The 22436-nt window shown below is 34.9% G+C and overlaps 1 protein-coding gene and 3 non-coding genes across 12 annotated transcripts in view; 3 read left to right on the top strand and 1 right to left on the bottom strand.

The window, feature by feature from the left end:
* LOC126757392 (NAD kinase) overlaps positions 1-11927 on the top strand; it is a 51225-nt gene extending 39298 nt beyond the window's left edge. For 8 of the 9 annotated variants that reach the window (XM_050471272.1, XM_050471279.1, XM_050471274.1 and 5 more), the window contains 5 exons: positions 8864-8947; positions 10086-10319; positions 10402-10774; positions 10838-11095; positions 11200-11927. In XM_050471272.1, the coding sequence (XP_050327229.1) occupies positions 8864-8947; positions 10086-10319; positions 10402-10774; positions 10838-11095; positions 11200-11502 (1252 nt within the window). In that variant the 3' untranslated portion in view covers positions 11503-11927. Of the gene's footprint in view, positions 1-5269; positions 5944-8863; positions 8948-10085; positions 10320-10401; positions 10775-10837; positions 11096-11199 lie in introns of those variants that run through there. The other variant, XM_050471275.1, reaches the window with a different exon arrangement.
* On the bottom strand, positions 2103-2174 carry Trnad-guc (transfer RNA aspartic acid (anticodon GUC)). The gene has a single exon. It is a non-coding gene; the product is annotated as a tRNA-Asp (tRNA).
* On the top strand, positions 3360-3432 carry Trnak-cuu (transfer RNA lysine (anticodon CUU)). Its single transcript has one exon. It is a non-coding gene; the product is annotated as a tRNA-Lys (tRNA).
* On the top strand, positions 4356-4428 carry Trnak-cuu (transfer RNA lysine (anticodon CUU)). Its single transcript has one exon. It is a non-coding gene; the product is annotated as a tRNA-Lys (tRNA).
* Positions 11928-22436: the final 10509 nt, after the last annotated feature.

Below are 22436 nucleotides of genomic sequence, written 5' to 3'. Positions count from 1 at the left end.
TTTCAGTTAAATCGGTTCAAGTTACGCCGAAACCCTTCACAAAAAAACTTTCGCACTTTATTCCGTTAGTTCGGTTTATATGGCAGCTACATATGTATATCCTATAGTGGTTCGATATCGACGGTCCGACAAATGTGCAGATCCCTAATACTATAAGCCTCTTGCTTAGCTAGAATTTTTTTGAGTTGTCTAACCACCAATTTTTCAACACATAAATGGAAAAAATATTATTTTTGTTTCTGAGCCACCCTAATATATAAGTATTTACAAAATATATTTGTGTACTCAGTATATGTACATACATATACATAAACATATACATATGTATATGTATATGTACTTATGTATATCTGTAATCATCAGTCAATCAGTTAGTTAACCATCGCCTGAGTCAGTTGAATGCATAACTAACACGCCAAAAAAAACCAAAAGTACGAAAGTGCAACGGTTAAGATACACATACACAAACACCGAACTGCACAAGTGCACTCTGAAGAATGCCTGCACCTTCCTAGCACCAACCAGCAGCGCTGCATAGCACCACACTGCTTCCTAACCTACGCGCATAGTGCACTGGCTGCATCAACGACTCTCCAGTGCACCAACTGAATTAATTTCTACATTTGTTGCTATTGTTGCAATAGTTTAAACGCATATATAAGAGTATATTACTTTTATTGTCGTCAATTGAATGTAAATATTTGTGCACTGCATACGTTTAATATTTTCCACACCTTCGGGATCGTTGAGTGGCAAACGAACCGCGTCGCACCGAACACACGTACATGAACCTGCATGTATGAACATGTAATATATGTATATTGTATTTTTGTATATGAATGTACGTTTGTTGTTGTTCAAAGTGCGTTTTTGCGTTTTGCATCGCTAATGCGCGAATTCATACGGTAAAGTGCCAATGGAAACAACAAAAAAGCAGCACTTTTGCCAACGAATGTGTTGTAACCAACAAATGAATCGTTAATCGAAGTAAATAAAACATAAAATGAATAAGTAAAAAAAAATAATGAAACGAAAAATATAAAAAAACGAAAAATAAAAAAAAAAACGAAAAATAAAAAAAAACGAAAAATAAAAAAAAACACGAAAAATAAAAAAAGCGAATAATAAAAAAAATTAAACGAAAATATAACGCAGTCAGACGTTCAATATGTCGCCACTGTGCCAACCTGCCGCCGCCGGCGTATAAGTATGTAATGTCGTCAAAGGCGACACGCTGTGTGCGCGCATGCGCTGCTGCCATGAAACAAGTTATTAATTTCAATGAAACTTTTATTAGTAATCGCACAAATATTTTTTATTACTTTTTTATTACATATGTATCATCGGTTTTTTTATGTATTTTTTTTTATTGATTTTACCAGAATTGTTTTGTTTATACATATTTTATTTTATTTTTTATGGCGTGCTCCATGTTGACGTGTTGTAATTTGTTTTCGTAGACCGGAAGAATTTATGTAAATTCTGCGAAAACGGGTATACTTGTGCAATGGAATTTGTTGTGACCTTATAGCCACGACTATTTTACGATTGTAGGCGTGACTATGCTAAATTTTTGTTTATTTAATGCCTAATAAAAGTCGGTCAGTAGTTTGAAAATACAAAAATTATTAAGTGAATAGAATAAAAACAACAAAAAAATTAAAATATTATTAGAAAATATACAACATTGTAAGAAAATCTGCATAGTGAGGTTAGATTAGGTTAAGAGTCTCACTTGTACGCCGATCCGTTATGTTACCTAAAACAAATATATAATAGATCATTAGACCTTTAGCAATCGACAAAACACTTTGAGCTTATCACAAATTTGTTGACAGGGCCAATGTCAGTTTCCCTTTTCCATGTCGGTTCGTCGAAGGTAAGACTACCAAAATGTTTCATCCTCAGCCTTGCAAAGGTTAAAAAAATTAAAAACAATTTAATATACATAAGTATATTATATTCTAACAATATAATACATCTATTAGTACTCAATAATTTTATTTATATATTAAAAATAAAGTTTTTATTTGATAGAAGCAAAAAAAAACTTAATTTCAAACAGAATTTCCTAATTTAAAATTAAAAAAAAGCATATCCATCTCCCCGACGGGGAATTGAACCCCGGTCTCCCGCGTGACAGGCGGGGATACTGACCACTATACTATCGAGGATGTTATATTTACCGTTATACAAATTTTATTTTGAAAATTTTGTATTTTTTTAAGATTAAAAGGACGTTATATTACCGTTATACAAATTTATTTTTGAAATTTTTAAATTATAACTATTGATTTTTAATTGAAATGAGATACATACATATGTACATACCTACATATATATTTAATAATTAAAGGTGTATTCGAGTCTAGAGGCATGAATTTCAGGATAATTTTTGAATTGTTCTCTAAAAAAGGCAATTAAAATTTTTACTATTCATTTTTTATTAGGAATACAGGCAAAAATAAAAAAGTTAAGAATTCCCAAAATTAACAGGCTGATCAAGTGGGTGGTCTCAAAACAATTCCCGCCATGCCAAACCTCCTAGCAATCTAAAACCAAAAAAAAGTTATTACCCTAGAATATTGTCGGAAAATCTGGTTCTACAGAAAAGTTGCAGAATTTTATTTCACAAAATGGCGACTGCTTGAAAAATCAAACAATTGTTGTACTACTTTTTTGACTGTTCGGAATTTTTTAAAACTAAAACTAGTTAAAATTAAAAAGAGGGGGGATATAAATAGTTTCAGACAAGTCTAAAAAGAAGACTCTACAATTTTCAGGTAAATCGGTCCAGTAGAAGTAGGGCACAATGGATAATAGCTGGCAATGCAGAACCTCAATTAATTTCTATCTAAGAAACAAAAATGTTTCTTGTACATATATTTTTTCAAACTAAGGATCTTTGAGGTCTATAATATAGAGTTAAGGGATTACATTGGTTTACAGGTTTCAAAAAATCGAATTTTTTATTGTCTTATTAAATTCTAGAACATCTCCAGAATATTTTCATAAATTTTCAAGTAATAGTTCCAGAGATGCAGCCTTGAGAACTTATGCGCTCGAGACTAGCTGGGTTAAGTGCGCCGTTTTAAAAGCGTTTTTCTCGAAACTTTGTTTTTGAAGTCGGTTGGCAAGATTTCTCGAGAACTACTCAACCGATCTTCATGAAATTTTACACAGGTTTTTGAGATACAATTCTTAAGGACTAAGGTTTTATTTTAGAAATAGTATAAAAAAATTGCCCCAAACCTTTTTTTATTATTTTTTTAAATGAATTAATTTTAGATAATTATTTAAATGAACTGTGCTAAGAAAAAACCATTGAAATCATGGCACCCTAGTAACGTGAACCAGTTGCCCGGCTAGCTCAGTCGGTAGAGCATGAGACTCTTAATCTCAGGGTCGTGGGTTCGAGCCCCACGTTGGGCGCAGATCAACTTTTTACAGCCACCAGTGTAAATCAGTTGGGAAAATTATTTACACTAGAAAAAAACAATTTGTTAATTGCTTGAATTGAAGAATTTAATAAAAAAAATACATATACAGGGTCTAACAACAAAAACGACGTGATGTTAAACTGAAATAAAACATGCAAATTTTGTTAAAATGGGTTTAATTCCGATAATTTTATGCTATTTACGATTTGAATAAAATATGGGCCAAATTACTACCACGGCTCCATTTACTTATCCCTACCCATTTACGCGGACTTTCGATGACTCTGTGCAGCATTTCGTTTGGAATTTCGGCTATAGTGCGTTGAATATTGTCTTCGAGCTCCTCGAGTGTTGCTGTTTAATTGGCATAAACCTTTGATTTGAGAAACCTCAAAAAAAAAATAATCTAGAGGCGTTAATTTGACGACCATTTGACTGGGTCTTTTTCGAAATTAACGAGTTGCCAAACTTTACACCCAGTATGTCCATGTTTAGACGGGAAACATAAGACAGCGCACCGTCTTGTTGGAAGTAGAGATTATACTCCTCGATTTCAACAAATTTCGGGGAAAAAGTCGGTCAACATCGTGTCATAACGTTCGCTTTTGATAGTAAAGACATTAGAAGATTTGACTCACCGCAATAGCGACAATTCAATTTGTTGAAAAAGCCATAAAGGTAGAAAGGGTCCTCACCTGAAAAGATGATTTTCGATATCGATTATATATTACGAGTATACGTATTTATACACATATATTTTTTTAGGTTTCTGTATATTATTTTTTTAAGTTTTTTTTAGTTTTACTTCTGTAATTTTTTATGAAAATATTTTATACACCATTTTATAAAAATATTGACTTCTATTGTGAATACTTTCAATCTAGAAGTCCGTTATAATGCGACCATGCCTCAATTGCCCGGCTAGCTCAGTCGGTAGAGCATGAGACTCTTAATCTCAGGGTCGTGGGTTCGAGCCCCACGTTGGGCGTAATCTCTTTTTTGGATACATTTCGAGAAATCAAGTGCAGCTGCGACATTTTCCTTGAATAATTTTGAGTTAGATTGCCGAGTTGGCAGTCCTTGCCTAGCTATAATTCCTGTTACGTTCCGGTTATGTGGAGCTACCAGGGCGAACAGACTCTTTCTTTACGTTTTTTCAAGCGCTCATAGCTAACATTTTCGCTTTCAATATAATCCCAACGCATCCAGTAGTTATTTACTGTTCACGATTTGAGCGCTTAAACCACGCGCGACTTCAGCTAAGCCATGGAAATTCAGCTGTTCACTACCCACAGCTGCCTAAATAACGCAGCAAGAGTCTTCAAGTCTGTAGGCAGTTAGTGACTGAATTGGTGTAGTTTACAGCAGCGACACTCATCTCATGCTCAGCAGCGCACAGCATGCGCCTGAGCATCGCAATAATTTTGGTTTATTTTTTTTTTATTATTATTTAGTTACATAGTATTATTTCAATAGTATATGTATGTACATATCATATTTTCTTTGGTTTTTGCCAACAACAGCGTTATTTAACTCTGGCTTACACACTCCCCCTCGTGCCAATATGAGTTTACGAGTCTTCGCTATACTCATCGTTTTCTGCTATGATTCCTGCCAGCTGACTCCAGCTGAGACACCGACTGGCTGACACTTATGTACATAAGTATACATGCCTGTTGTTGCTGCCGTATGCTGCGAGCCGAAGAAGCACAACGAAAACAAAAGAGATGCCGAAAACAAAAACGTTTTACCAATTGTTGGTAGTGGCAGGTTGTTGGGCGCAGAGCTCACTGGTTTTCAGTATTTTCTTAACCTTCGTGCGGGCAACAGCAATTGAGCGACGACGACAACGGCATTAAAATACGGCTAATAAAAGCAACAACAAACAGGCGAAGCCAATCAAAAGGCAATCAAAAAGGCGAACGCTTGAAGTCGCAGCGCACAGTAGCCGCAAACGAACGGGCGCGCAAGCAACCAACTACCCACGGCAATACAAAACGTTCGCTAACCACATACTAGTATGAATATATGAAGCAATAAAGCTAACAAAAGTGTAGAGTGCAAAAGAAAACAACAACAAAAAATTAATTTAAAATAAATATAATAGCAGCTAGTTCAGCGTACGCAATTGATCGTGCGTTTTTACTATATACAAAGATACTTATTAACTACAACAACAACAAAAAACATTTCTCCCGTGCCTTTGAACTTTTCATGCGCTTTTTATCGTGCCTTAAGTGCTAAAACTAAGCAAAAGCCACATTAAAAAAAAAATCGCGTAAAAAGTGTGAGCTCGTAAAATCCTGTGAAAAATGTTTCCGATACATCGGCGCCATCAAGAGCTGCTGCTGGACGCGGTGCCGCTCAAACGCACCGCCATCGATTTGAAGGAATTCAATAACGACATTATAGCCGATAACGGCTTCCATGCGTACAATGGCGAAACTGTGCTGGAACAGCTGTCGCTGGCCGACAAAATCACGGCGGACTGCAGAACTTTAAGGTTAAACACGCCCACATACATACTATACGCTGCTAGTACTTTGTGTATTTTGTGCGGATAATTAACAAAATTTATACGAATTTTTATATAAATATTTATGGCATAAATTTTATGCGGCGTTAAGTTGAAAATTAAACGCGCATGCTTACAGGCAATTAAGTATGTAGCTTTATAGCGCATGGGCTAGAAATATTCTTAAAATGCGCTCGCTCTATAAAAAGTAGTCGATTTTTTTCTTTCTTCGAGATTTCGGTGCCAGGCGCCAGCCGCGTTAAACAATTTTAAGGTGATCAACTAAAAAATCTGGTTTGGTTTCGCGTTGTGTTTATGTACTAAATACATAGCGGTATATGTATAGGTGTATGTGTTGGCGTTCGAAATGCTGTCGCAACACTTTTGGCGGCGTCAGTAAGGAGTTATGCCAATAAATGGCAAGAAATTTATAGCAAAATATTGTTTTTGCAAACGAATTGCTGGCATTCCTTTTTTGATTGTTGATTAAATGCATACTTGCGTACCGAAATTTAAAACTCGTAAGATAATTGCAAGGGATTCGTGTTGCGAAAAGAAAGATAGAAATTCTCTGTAAAGTCAGGAAAGCAAGAAAGATAGCCTAGTTTACAACAGCGCGCCAGTCGTTCTTCGTTTTCGTTGCTTGCTCCACCTGGACTTTCCAACGGAATGGAGGTCTTCCTCTTCGACGGGTACTGCGTCGAATGCCCTCAGAGCTGGAGCGTTTTCATCCATTCGGACGAGATGACCTCGCCAGCGTAGCCTCTGTTTCTTAATTCGCTGAACTATGTCATGTTGTCGTATATCTCGTACAGCTCATCATTCCATCGACTGCGATATTTGCCATTGTCAATGCGCAAAGGACCATAAATCTTTCGCAGAACTTTTCTTTCGAAAACTCCATGCCTCTGCACCATATAGCAGCACGAGGATGATGAATGACTTGTATAGTTTGGTCTTTGTTCGTCGAGAGAGGACTTTACTTCTCAATCGCCTACTCAGTAGTTCAAGAGAAGTAGTCATCCCTAAGGGTGCCTGCGCTTGACGTGAATTTCAATAAGTTTTGCGGCCTCACTATCGACACCTCCTCCAGTGTTTCATAGTGTGGGTGGCCCATATGTTCGAAGCGTTATAATGCAAGGTATAGCCGGAAATGAACTGGCTGATGATCTCGCCCGCACCACAGCATACACTAATATGGTAGGATCTGAATCCTTCATCGCGGTGGGTCATCATACCATAAAAGAGCTGCTCCGCAGTAAAGAAGGAGTAGGCAGCGAGTGGTATTGGCAACAACTCCAAGACATGCGCCTAACCAAGTTGCTAATGTGGGGTTATAACTTCAGCAAGTTTAATTATATAATTAACCTCTTTAGGGACAAACTCAGGCTACTTGTCGCATTCTACACTGGCCACTGCAAGCTGAAGAAGCATTTATATAACATGGGCCTAGCTTCTTGCGCAAATTGTCGGTTATGTGAAGGGGAGCCTGAAATACCAAAACACCTGCCTAATTGACTGCAATCTAAGACGCAGGATAAACTCCCAAGTCAGTTTCATTATCGTCTCACAGCACCTGGCAGATTTTGGACTTTATCAATATGTTGAGGACAGTCTTTGTGATTTAGGATGTTAGACCTAAGGTCGTTATCTATTTATCTTATCTTATCTGACAAGTACACAACAGTTGCTCCATTGTTTTCCTGGTGCTTTACTTTTGACATTTCCTGCAGTCATCTCTATTTGTCAGCCCCATTCTGTAGGCGTGTGACCAGTAAGTATTCTAATCATGTTGCAGCAGTCTCTTCTATCAAGTGTGTGCAGGCATTTTGTGTATTTCTGAGCTACCCTTTTGCACATGACCTTTGCAGTTTTGTATCCCGAAAGATCATTCCAACTAAGTTTAACCTTGTTTGCCATGCGCTTATCCAGATCGTCGTAAAGACGTGCATGAGTTTAACAATGTCGGTCACTTTATCGTATGACAGATGTGCACCACACTTGGCAGTCTCTTCCAATATCTTATTACTATCGCTGTCTTTGTGGCCTGGCACCCAGTTGAAAAGAAGTTGCTTGTTATGACGACATTATCCACTGCTGCAGTCAGTCAGATTAATTTGGGCCCAAACAATTTGGTCAGTCTTGCCTTTTTTCAACTAGTGGATAGCATATGAGGTTCCTATATGCTACCTATGTATATGTTTTTTCATCTGTCAGTGCTTTTGGAAATTTCATTGTGTATCGTTTTAAATGATTTGCGTATTTCTTAAACTGGTTCGATAGTAAAGCGGATTTCACTTTTCGCAATCTCATTAGCTATTTCCTCTCCCGGAACGGCCTTTTGGCTTGGAACCCAGTACATATGCAGCCGCTTCCCGGCAGACACTATATCTACTGCCTCCCTGCTCCAAAGAACATTATCTGTCACAATGCGTTGTGAGGTTATTGCTTTAATTACCTTGGCTATGGAGGTATATATTGATACTCTTTATGTCCTTGCCGTTGTTAGCTATCTCTGCGGCTTTTCTGACTGCAAAGACTTTTGCCTGCGGTATTCTGGCTGCTTGAAGGGTCGTCTGAGGTCTAGCTCAGCGTAATAGATTCTTGCGCCTACCCCATCAACCAATTTTGATCCGTCCGTGTTCCGATGGTGATTCGTGTTCGCCATCCACCTTCTTATATATGAAAATATTCTCCGAAAAGTGCAAGTTGATCCGAAATTTAATACTTTCTGTGATTATTTCAAAAAGATATAATTTTGAATAAAGTTTTCTGAAAACTTATCGAATTAAATTTTTTTTAATATAAATAAAATATGTATTTATATTTATTTTCATATTTCTTATATATTTTAGTATTATATATTCAAAATAACTAATTTCGTTTGTGTTTTCCTTTCTATTTACAGGCGCACCAGAAGTTTGAATGCTCCATCGCCATTCCAACAATTTGGACCATGTGGACGAATAATGAAAAATCAAGCAATGGTTATGTAAGTAAATTAGTAAAATTTTAATGAGGAAATATATATAGAATAACGAAGTAATTTTAGTAATAATTATAATAATGAAGAGTGATCCATTTCGAGGTTCCCCACTTTCTTAAAAAAAAAACACGGAAACTTCAAATTTAATAGGGAATATTTATTATCATTCGAAAGAACATTCTTTGGCATTTATTTTTTGAAGATATCTCCTTGAAATGATGGCCGCGACTATTTCTCAGATGAGTGCAATTTTCGATAACTCGTTCGAGCATTTCGTCTGGTAACTGGCGAATAACACGCGTAATATTTTGCTCCAAGACCTGAATCGAACAGGGATTGCCCGCATAGACTTTTGACTTTACATATCTCTCCAGGAAAAAATCGAATGGTGTTATTTCACATGATCTTGGTGGCCAATCGACTGGCCCAAAACGTGAAATCATCTGTTCATCGAAGTGTTCTCTCAATAAATCCATTGTTTGATGCGATGTGTGGGAAGTGGCGCCGTCTTCTTGAAACCAAATGTCGCCGAGATCACGAGCTTCAATTTCAGATATCAAATAATCGGTTATCGTGGCGCGATAACGATCGCCATTGACGGTTACGTTCTCTTTGAACTTCTTCTTTGAAGAAATATGGACCGATGATTCCAACGACCCACAAACCACACCAGTCGTTGTTTTTTCTGGATGAAATGGCAGCTCTTGAATCTCTTCAGGTTGCTCTTCGTCCCAAATGAACCAGAAATTGGACCTCATCGCTGAACAAAGTTTTTCTCGAAAAAGTCGGATCTTCTTGGTTTTTTTCAAGACCCAATAAAGCGAAGCGATGTCGCTTGGGAAGATCGAGCGGGTTCAGTTTTTGCGCAAGCTGTATTTTGTACGCTTTCAGTTCAAGATCTCGCGTGCAAGTCGTTCCTTACGTCAGTCCGAGTTGATGCGAACGGCGCTGAATCGACTCCCCACTAAATTAATTAAAAAAAATAATACATAAAAATTGTAAAATAAAATAAATATGTATTTTTATATAAATATTTATAAAAGTATGAATTTCTATATACAAAAACTTGATAAGAAAAAAGTTTAATTTATTTTTTCTGACTAAAAACTAACGAACTCAACTCATTTCTCCCCGACTATTGCAGGCAAATTCAGGATCCCGCCAGTCAACGTCTGACCTGGTACAAGCCACCGCTCACCGTGCTCGTCATAAAGAAAGTGCGTGACTCAACGGTGCTGGCACCCTTCGTACAGCTGGTCGAATGGCTGGTGCAGGAGAAGCACATGGTCGTTTGGGTCGAGTCGGCGGTGCTCGATGACCCGCTACTAATAGAGGATAAGAAATTCAAGAATATCAAAGAGAAATTAGTGACATTCAAGTGAGTCCATCAACCCTTTCATTAGCAACAATTTTATTTTATTGAACATGCATTTTTTCTACTTTTCTGTCGCACGACACAGAGATGGCCGTGATGATCTAACTGATCGTATTGATTTCATAGTTTGTCTCGGCGGCGACGGCACACTGCTGTACGCTTCATTGCTGTTCCAGCAATCGGTGCCACCAGTGATGGCATTCCATTTGGGTTCGCTTGGTTTTCTCACACCATTCGAATTTGAGAATTTCCAGGAGCAAGTGACCAACGTGCTGGAGGGTCATGCTGCGCTCACGCTGCGCAGTCGCTTGCGTTGTGTCATCTACAGAAAGAACGATCGCCGCAAGGAATCGGAGAGCGATTCGGCGAATCAAATAACAAAGAATGCATACAATTACCAAACGGATGGCAGTGATGGCACAAATAAGTGTGGCAGCCGTGGTTCAACGAATATATTGGTGCGTAGCAAGTACAAAATTATAAACTATGCTGTGTATATTAATGAGACGCCTATTTTACAGGTGCTCAACGAAGTCGTCATCGATCGTGGGCCCTCACCGTACCTGAGCAATATCGATCTCTTTTTGGATGGCAAATATATCACGTCGGTGCAGGGTGACGGTTTGATTGTGTCCACGCCCACCGGCAGTACCGCCTACGCCGTGGCGGCTGGCGCCTCGATGATACATCCCTCGGTGCCGGCGATAATGGTGACACCCATCTGCCCGCACTCGCTGAGCTTTCGACCGATTGTGGTGCCCGCCGGCGTGGAGTTGAAGGTATGTACTTATGTATACATTTATATATTCTATATATACATATATACTTATATATATATTTCATATACATATAACATTTATTAATACCATTTCACTTAATACAGATCAGCATCTCGCCGGACAGCCGCAACACTTCGTGGGTCTCCTTCGACGGCCGCAATCGGCAGGAGCTGCTGCACGGCGATTGTCTGCGCGTGACCACCTCCATCTATCCGGTACCCAGCATATGCGCACAAGATCAAATTTCCGACTGGTTCGACTCGCTGGCGGAGTGCCTGCACTGGAATGTGCGCAAGAAGCAGAAATGCCTCGACGAGCTGAGCGACCTGACCGCCTCCGGTTCGGAAGACACGCTCGACGATTTGGATCGTGTCAACGACACGTTACTCGACAGTGGCTTACAGTGATTGTGTGTGGTGGTTTTCAACTTTTCCGACGATGAATTAAGTATGGGCGAGTGTAAGCGTAAATAATGAAATTTGGCGCTGCGCAACTGTGGCACAGCGGTGTCACGCCGCTTCGGCGCATAGGCATTATATTATGAAAGAGCAATGTTGTGTAGAGTTTGGGCGTAAGCTTTTGTTGGGAAGCGCGCACATTTTGTTTGATTTGTGCTTTAGCTTTAGCGACATTTTTTATTAGTGTATGAAAGAGTCGAGTCGGTGGGTAATGTTAATATGGCAGTTGTAAGAAATTATGAACAAATCTGTTGCAGAAATTAGTATAGCATAATTTTGTTAAATGATTTATGTAATACAAATGAAATAAATGACAAGTTAAATGTGATGTGAAATTGAAGCAAATAAAATGAAATGAAAGTGTTTATAAATAATTATTCTAAATATGTTTATTGTAAAAGCAGTAAATTGTAATGCTGTAAGTAATTGGCAATGAAAGCTTAAGACATACCCACACACATATGTGTATGTAGTGGTAAAGCCTTTTGTGCTTCATGCAACAATTGAGGTTATGTGCACTTATTGACTTCTATTGCCTTCAATTATAAACAGGCTTACTCTGAGTAGCTATCAAAACAATTTCTATACAAAAAAAAACACTTAATTACACACTTACACATTTACATTTTTTAAGCACTTGCAATGCCAACCCAAAAGCTCAAATTGTATTGTGTTACTATTTATTTGTATTCAAATTTTACAACACTTATTAGCAATATACAGCAATTATTAGCACTTTCTAAACATACATACATAGATAATACTTAGTTATAGTTTTGCCCTTTTGTGTCACGTGCACACGCCTAAAAATATATTTAGCGCTATAGTGTAATTTAACTTTAAGCAGTATGTATGTATGTAAAAAAATAGGCAATCACTTTCAGATTTAAAGAATTGAGATTTTTATGCGTCAATGCAATGCATTTGTTATAAGCAATGTTTTAAAATTAGGTGCGTATATTAATCATGCTTTGCATTACAAAGGGTTTTGAAATATATTTGCGTAGCTTAATAGTAATATATGTATATTTTGGAGATAACTAAAATTAATAATAATTATAATAATTAATTATGTTATATTATTATTGATAATTATATTAATTATAATAATTTTTATTAATTATAATAATAATTGTAATAATAATAACCATACAAACATTTCGTTTAATTCTATGAGCATTAAAATGTGACTAAAATATTAGAGACGAATTTTATTTATTATTTTTACGCCTTTTAAAATATTTCTTTTTTGTAATATTCTCCTTTGATCGCACAGATTTTTTTTAATACATTTAACAACTTTTAATGTAGTTAATAATAATTTTTATTTTAACTTTTCACATATTATTATTTTGCTTTTGGTTATTTCAAAAAAAAAATCCTTAAATATTTTGGGGTGGTCTCGATTTCAACCCTCTGAGCAGCCTGAAACCAGAAAAAAATATTAATGTAGTATAATGTCGTGCAATGTGGAACTACGGAAAAGTTGGTAAAATTTTTTCCACAAAGTGGCAACTGCCCGAAAAAAAATAAATTTCTGTACCACTTTTTTTGACTGTTTCGAATTTTTCAAAAAAATCAAAAATTTAAATTTTAATATATGGGCATAGACAACTCTATAAAAATGACTCTCTAACAATTTATTTTTTTCAAAAATGTTTTTCTAAAATATCGATTTTTCTAAATATCTACCAGAGAAATCGTGGGTATCGTTTTGAAAAAAACAGTTTTTAGAAAAACGATTTTAAAGTTTCGCCAAAGACGAACCAGTTTGGATGCCGGGTCAGCAAAATACTTACATACATAGTATGATTTTTTTTAATTTTTTAGAATTTGTTTTTTATTTACAGTCTAAGATATCCCTTAAATATTTTTCTTTAATTACTTGGTAATAATATTTTGTTTTTACAATTTCTAATTAACAAAAAAGTTTGTTCTTTTTTTATATATGTATACATAAATTTAAATTTGTTTCTTCAAAGTTATAAAAATATATATTTTCTTTTTCATTTCTTTTATTTTCTTTTAATCAAATATATTTTTTTTTACAATTTTTAAGTTATCATTAGTTAATTTTATAGTTTTATTTCATATGTTAATATTTAATTTCTTTAATATTCCTAACTTCTTAATTTTTATATAAATATTTTTTCTTTATTGAAAAATATTTCTTTTCATATACTTAGTATTATTTTGTTTTAATTTATATTTTTGTTTCTTATTTATTTTTATTCTTTTGATTAATTATTTTTTTTTCATTTTTCAATTTTTTGCGTCTAGTTTTTCTGCATAAATTTCTTTCTATAATAATAAATTTTTTTCTGCAATACACGAAATATTTTTTTTTTAATTTTTTATCTAAGGGTAATGAATTGAAGTGTTTCAGCTCATATGTATGCATATTAATATAATGTTTTTATTTCTTTGTTTTTTTATGTCTAAATTTCTTCTAACTTGATATATTTTCTTTATTGAAAAATGTTTAATGTTTCGGCTTTAATTTATTTTTGTAATATACCTGATATTGAAAATAAATTGAAATTTTTTCATACTTTTTTTTTTTATTTATTAATTTTAATCAAATTTTTTATTTGTAAAATTTTTGCGTTCATCTTTTCTATATAAACTTCTTTTCCTTTTGTTTTGGTTTTTTTATTACACATTTATTTTTGTATACATTTATTTTCCTAATATTTTCTTTTATTTTTTATTTGTATTTTTACATGCTATTATTTTTAATATTTTCTTTTATTTTAGACACATTCTTTAAATTTTTTGTTTTGATTATTAGATTTTAAAATATTTTTGCAAAGCGCAAACTTTAAAAAGCCAAGCAATATCGTCTGTAAATTCTAAAAGTCCAGACTTCTTAGCTTTAATTACTATAGTTATACATGTATGTTTGTATAACCATTTGGTTATGTTACATATAAATATGTATGTAAATGCTAATATATAATTAAGTGCACATATTCTTAATGAAGATTCTGGTAGAGGTCATACATACATACATACATGTGTATGTATGGTTGTATTAGTGTTAATTTAACGTACCTTTTTTATTATAAATAAAAGTTTATTTCAATAAAATACAATTTTTACTTATACATATTTTAAAGTTGGTGGGCACATATACACACATACATACTTAAGTGTATATAGATTTAGTATTAAATTTACATTTCACTTATTTATGAAATGTTTTATAATAAACGCATAACAACAAATGCACTTTGATTAGTTAAATACTATGCCTAAATTGTTAAAGCATTGGAAAAGTAAAAAAAAAAATAAATATAAATAATTTCATTTGCAATTTATATTCAAGCCATTTTAATTTACAAAGATTTTCTCGATCATCTTTTTCTTTCGGGCTTCCATAATCTTCTGTTTTGTCGCTTTTATGTAGAGTTCTTGTTAACTATTGGCTATAACATCGTAAGCGGTGTCTACGCCAATAAAGAGTGACCAATGTGAGCTATGTATATTTATAGTATGCACTCTAGTGATGTCCGACGTGCACTTCATTACTTCTTTAATCTAAAAAAATTCAATATTTTTACATGCTTTTAATAAAGAAAAAATGCTCTTGTTTGAAAATCGGAAATACATTTTTTTTCTGTCAATATCTGCAAGGTAACATGCGAAGATAGCATCTCTGCAGCATTAAAAAGATTAAGAAAAAAATAAAATTTATTATATAGGGTAAGTATTTTTATACTTTAAATATGCTACTTTGAATTATTTAATTAATAATTATTTTTATAATAAAAAATACTTAAAAAAAAATTTGATACATATTTTATAAAAACTAAAAAAAAAATAGAAATCAAAACGCATACATATAACACTGTTGTTGTTTTAGCAGCTGTTATATATCGCTTATTCTGTTTTCTGCCATTATTTTGATTTGTAATCAAGAAAATGTGATACAACTTAACTCCATGAAGCTGCTTACTGCATTAACATTACAAATTTCATTAACATTAAGCATTAACAGCAATATAGCAGTAGCAGTTACAGAAAAAAATACGAAAATGTACTTTTCGTGTGGAAAATGTGCTATGTAACACTTGATCAGAAACAGTGTTAAAAAATACACTTTTTCCAACAGGATTACTAATAATAATTCGCAATCCATTACATTTGAGCTAAAGATTTTGTGCTGTTAAAGCTACTGATAGCTGTGAGCGGCCTTTTAACAGTGGGATGTGGCTAACAGCCCATATGTTTACATTAGCAGAGCATTTACATTTATGTAGCATAGATTTAGGGCCTCACATGGTGAACAGCGCTTATTGAATTGGAATAATCGAGGTTTGTATAATTGAAAAAAAAAAGCAACTGTAAACCGATTTATTCCGGAAATTTGTTCTAAAAAAAAGCAAAAAAACACATTTTCGAAAATATGGTGCTATTTATTATTTTACAAGGCGTTATTAAGAATTATTTAGATAATTGTGTTTTTGTTCAATATCATATGCGCTTTAAGTTTTAATATTTTATATGCATAGTTGCAAATTTGCTTATTTTTTAATTGAATCGTTTACATATTTTAAGCATTTGTTACATAATTTTTATATTTAAAACGTAGTATATTTATCATTTGATATACTTCTATACATGTTTCAAGCGTAACGTTTACATTTTAATTTGAAGTACATGATAATTACATACATTTTATTTACATATATATTTAATACGTATACAATTTTTCTTTCATTTTTGAGCTTATACTTTTTTTGACTTTTTTTTTAAACTTTCACGAAGATATAATTTTTTATTATTTAATTCAATAAAAAAATTCGAAAAAGTCGTCGTTAAATGTTTTCAATAAAATCAATATTTTATCTAAATGAACCTTAAAAATACAAATATTTTCTGAAATAAATTTTATTTTATTTGTTTATTTTTTTTTAATTTTAAATTTAAGATGTAGTAATTTTTTAAATTCTTATTGATAATTCAGTATAATTAATTGTGCAAATTGTTTACTATTTTTTTTTTTAACTTTCGCCAAGATATTATTTTTTATTATTTAATCCATTAAAAAACTTAAAAAAGTCATCGCTAAATATTTTCTATAAAATCAATATTTTATCTGAAAAAATGTATTACAAATATTTTTTTTGCAATAAAAAAAAATTTAACAAATTGCACACAATCTTACTAAAAAATATGCCAAACCAACTTTCCAATTCCAAACGTCCACGGCGTATACGCAACATCAGCTACTTTGAGTACAGAGCTACCATTGCAGTAGTTAGCCTAAATGTATGCAACGCAGACAACTGGTGAGGCTTGAATAAACCAGGAGCTCCCCCAAAAGTAATATAAAGTACAGCCACGTTGGCACCTTGCGAAAAAATTAATACTGTTGAGCACGTGTGGACAGGCTGTGGTGACTGATCACACATAATTTCATCAGCTTAGCAATTAATTAGCTGCTTCGACAACTGAGGAGGAAAATTAAGGTGTTTGGTAATGTATATACTATGTAAGGAAGTATGTATAAAATTTTAGTATGTATGTATGTGTGTAAAAGTAGGTAAAAACTAAGCGAAAACGAGTTGGTTGCTTATCTTCTTATGTGTATAATGCCGGCTCAGTGGCTACGTTCGTTGGCAGTTAACAGCGGAAAGCACTTACGAGAGCGTTGCGTGCTGCTGGTAGAGTTTTGGCTTGTTCACTTTGATACAGTGCTGGCTTTAAGAAAAGTTAGTGGAAATTACTATGAATAAAAACTATTAAGAACTTATATAAGTACATGTATATAGTATATGGAAGGCTGATATTTTCCAAATTTGGTGTATAGTGAATATCTGATAAGTTGTTAATTTTCCATCAGTTTGTTGAGCTTTAATCTTTCACACAGTACGCTCGATCTAACCTTAGATGCGATGTTGAGGAGGCTTATCACACGGTAGTTTATGAAGATTGTAGTTTTGTGGATTGGGCGGAGCACACTTAAATTCCAATCCTCGGGCATGCTTTCGTCCTGGCATATTCTACAAAAAAGCTGATACATTCACCTTATCAGTTCTTCGCCACCGTATTTGAATAGCTCCCCAATCGGCAATCGATCGGACCTGCCGCTTTGTTTTTCCGACGGATAATTGCTGTTCGAACTTCTTCACGGTCTGGCAATGGAACGTCCTCTCTCTTTTTTTGTCTACAAATGCTTCTCTGCTCAACACTCGGTTTCTTTCCCATCTCACAGGTGCTGTGGTCGATTGCAACGTTGCGAGGGAGGTAGTCGCTTTCTCTCCAATGCGCAACGGCACCCCTCATCGTACCAGCTGTTCCTTTGTATTTTCGAAAATCAATGCTTTTGGTTGTAGTTGTGCGTAAGGAACTTGAAATGCCGTCCCACAGTTCCATTATACCGAGTTGCTGATGAGTGTTCTCAGAGAGCAGGTATGCAAGTCGCTTCTCAACGGCGAACCTTCCTCGTGTTTGTTGACGTGCGTTTTTTGCTGTACATAGGTGGGTGCGTATCCTCGCAGCAAACAAGATAGTGGTTCGAGTCAATATTGGGACCTCAGAGCGTACACATGTCTAAAACACTGGATACGTGTATTCCCTCTATCACATCATGATCGATCTGGTTGGTGGCTCTTCTGATCCGGAGACAGTCAAGTATCTTGATGAATTTTTTTATGCTGGAATCTGGTACGACAGATAACCATATTTCCAGCCCCGGCGAAGTCTATCAGCCTCAACCCATTTGAAGATGCTCCATCATGGAGGCTGAACTTACGAATCGTTGTACCAAAGATACCAGACGAGCTCGGTTTTGATATCGTGGTGGGGGCAGCTCTTATATGAGATAATGCTGAAAAATTTCGCTTTGATGCGGATTGTGGCTAGACGTTCATCCATTGAGGTGAATGCCAGGACTCGACGACGGAGTCTTTCTCCCAGCCACCAATCCCACACCGAATTTGTGCTCCTTTAGAAGGCCATTTTAGTAAACGCCGCAAGCACCTACTCGTCTCAGTGCTTGTCCGGTCCATCGCTCTACTTGGACGGCAATGATGTAAACCTTTACTCTTACGAGGACATCAACCAACTGGACAGCGGCTTTTTCTCAATTAAGAGACCGGACATTACAGGCTCATGCCCTTAAATTGCAATCATTGATACATTTACACTGGTCGTCATCAAAAGAGGGGTCTCTTATCCGAGTACCGGATGACACCGGAAGTCGTGAGCTGCTTGAGCCATATGTAAAAGAATCGTTTCCCAAGTGAAAGGCGCTCAGAGAGCTTTTTCCACTTGCGTGAGCTTCTACACATGACTCTATCCTCCTTATATGTACTTACAAGAATAACAATAAATCACACGCACCTCCAACGCCCTATAGAGATTTCACCAAGCGACCATGCCCAACGTGTGCGGTCATTATTATCCACCGCAAACGCAATAAAATATGCCACTATAAAAGAAAGCGCACACACACATGCGGGAGCAAAGTGATTTATTTGGTGCTCCAACTGCCTGTGGCCTGTGAATTGCTGCTGAACTTCGCTCGCATGCGTCGCTGTGAAAGCACTCCGTTCACTGTGGCAACAACTTGTGGCATGCATGTAATGTATGTACATATGTTTATATCACACATACACAAGCAGCTATGCATGTAAAGTTGTGTGAGCGCATACTTGTACTCACTGCCATAGCGCGTTGCTTCCAATAAACAGCATCCGTTGGAATTCAAAGCGAGAGTAGGCGCATCTGTGCCATTCCACGGCGGATAAGCAGCATAGTTATAATTACATACATTGCCATGGTATGTGTGCGTGTATATTTGTGAATGTATGCTTTTTATCCGCCGGCTGTCATTGGTCACTGCGCCGCTGTTGATGCTTTTGTGCACGCCTTCTCAACGCCATTGCGCATGTCCTGGCTAACGACTGCTATACTTACGCTTGTATGTGTGCCTATGCGCTTGCTACACTTATACATGTGTGTCGCTGTGTGTGTTCGTTGTGTTGTGGCTCTGATTCGTTGACCTAAGCGCAATTTCTCTAGTGTGAATCGGATTTTTGTTTTAATCTTCTAAATTACAAGCAATCAATTTTATGTTGTCTGTCTTCGCAAATGCTGATTTAAATGTCGAGTAAAAGGATTTTACTTTGTGAAGGTTTCTTTTCATTTTTTTTTACATTATTTTTTTCTCATTTGTTTCTTTTTTGTAAAAATAAGTGACATACACGTGCAATATAATATTGGCTGCGCGATTTACAAGCGAAACTTCAGCTTTCCTCCTGCTCTCTTAATTCTCCAATAGAAGGATAGATCACTTAGGAGGTGATTTTTCAGCTTTTTTTGCATATATGTAGTCCTTTGTGGCGTTTAAAACTACCTTATATGCAATACATACATATATTTTTTTTACTCAAATTTCAAATAAAATTATTTTCTGTTAATAACCATTATCACATACTTGATAGTAACAAGTTCAAAAGCAAAGTTGATAGCTATAGCATCATTAACTCTACTCATAAGAGATCACTCTGTGAAACGTTCTGAGGAAGAACATTTGTTTCGTATAAAACTCTTCATAGCTAAAACAACAGAGTATTTTTTCATAATTTTTATTCTTAATAGACTATTCTAGTCTAGAAATAAAAAAAAAAAAATTTTTTTTTTATATTTTCTAAGTTTAACTAATTAAATATGTAAACAAGAAGATTTTTTAAAATTCAAATTTTTTTAGGAGATATACTACTATGAGCAAAAAATAGTAAGACTTTGTTGATAATTTTAAAACTCTTAATTTATGCTTCAAAATCTATATCGTGCCCCTCAAATAATCCCCTTCGACCCCAATACATTTGTGCCAATATTTTTTCCAATCCTCGAAATAGTTGTTCAAGTCAATTTCCGGAATAGCCTTCAATGCGCGCAGCAATTCACGTTTATTGTCTTCAGTTGACTGAAATCGGTTTCCCCGGAGCGATCGTTTGAATTTGTGAAATAGCCAGAAGTCACAATGAGCTAAATCAGGCGAATACGGTGGTTGCGGCACGATATTGGTTGAAAATTTGGCGAAAAGTCTCCAAGATTCACTGCAGCATGCGACGGTGCATTATCGTGAAGCAAAAATCAAGAGTTGTCGACGCATATTTCGGGCCACTTTTCACGAAAGCTTTGCGCAAACGATGTGTGCTACAATATTACGATGCTTTTGGAATTGATGGGACGTATGGATAGAGGAGGTCCTCAGTATAAAAAAAATGTATGCTCATATACCCTCTTCAGACTTATCCAACTTTTCCGTAGAATATTTCAAAAATTACCTGAAAATCATGCTTCTAGACCGTCTAGACACAGCGTAAAAATGGCGAAGAAAAAAGAAACAAAATACTCTTTCAATTATTTTTAAATTTTAAGTGTATATTTATACATATTTTAAGAACACACAGCCAATTTTTTGAAGAAAAAAATTAAATACATATATTTCCAGTTAAGAAAATGATCCTCCAGCTGCAGTGATTCCGTCTTTTTTCGTGCATGAAACCTAGAAAAATACTCTACTAGAAGATAATGTCTGCACAATAACCTACTAAAGGCTTTGACTGGATTTAAATCTGACTCTGTTTCCAGTAGGGTATAACCGAAACTAACGAGAGTGGAGTACGCATCGCCTGTTATAAGCTACACTGAATCTTTCTATTGCTGCCATTTAGATGAAAAGCATTTTCATATCAATCTCGTCAAGCCATAATATAGCTGATATCATTGATAGTCTAGTAATCATTGTTGATGACATGTCCAAAAAAAAATCGAAACATTTTTTTTTAAGCTTAATTTTTCAAAAAATCGAAACATTTTTTTTGCTTAATTTTAAAGTAAAATGTCTTGAAAATACACTGTGAAAATTTCAGACAGAAATTCGAAATTAATTTTTTTTTATTTATTTAAAAGAGAAACAATTATAAATAATTACCTCACTTGCGAGCTAAAGCACTGGCTGCCAGGGCCTTCGGCTTAAATTCGAAATATTTTGGGAGTTATAACGAGTTTCCTAGAGCGCCTCGGAGTCCTCTCTCTCGGAGTTGTTGAACTTTGAACACGTTTTTCTCAAAACAATGTTTTTCTGGTCGGCCCGGGTCCTAACTTTTTTCTACTGAACCGATTGCTTTCAAATTTTAACACGCTGTTCTACATACTCACAGTTCTCGTCGGTACTAACGAGAATTTTTTTCACCCTAACTTTTTATTTTACAACCCTTCCTTTGCTAAAATAAAAGGACTTTTTTTTAAAGTCCGCCATTTTGTTATTTACCCTTGAAATTTAACTTCCGTAGTTCCGACCAGAATGACATGTTTATAGATTAAGAATGATCAATAATATTTGATTTCTTATAACATCAATCAAAATCACCCAGGCCGCCCACGTAAATAAAAACACTCTAAATATTCAAGATAATTAATTTTTATTTTCCTATAAAAACCACCCTCCAAAGAAGTCATGAAAATAGGCATAAGTTACCAGATTACTACCTTAAAACTTCACAGAATCAATTGTACCTATCGAAAATCGGTCTTATCTAACATTCTCGATAGTTTTTTGGCATAATGTTCGTTTCAAAATTATATTTCAAAACATAATCTCATAAAATCTTTCAAATATTATATGAAAACAAGTTTAAGTTTGGTTAAGCTAAGAGGTTGATCCTAAGAGGGATCTCACTTACACAGCTTTGAAAACAAAGAGACAAACAAAAAGCTTACGCCAAGGAAAAAATAAGCAGAAACAAAGCTTACCAGTTACCAGTAAACAAAACTTGGAAAATGATACATAGCGCCATCTGTCTGTGAACAAGTTTTCTTCTTTTTATTATACTTCTATTCATTAATTATTAAACCAAATTAAC

The sequence above is a fragment of the Bactrocera neohumeralis genome, chromosome 4, assembly GCF_024586455.1.
Source record: "Bactrocera neohumeralis isolate Rockhampton chromosome 4, APGP_CSIRO_Bneo_wtdbg2-racon-allhic-juicebox.fasta_v2, whole genome shotgun sequence".
NCBI lineage: Eukaryota > Metazoa > Arthropoda > Insecta > Diptera > Tephritidae > Bactrocera > Bactrocera neohumeralis.
The sequence above is the reverse complement of the archived record's forward strand: the minus strand, read 5'-3'. Positions and strand labels throughout refer to the sequence as shown.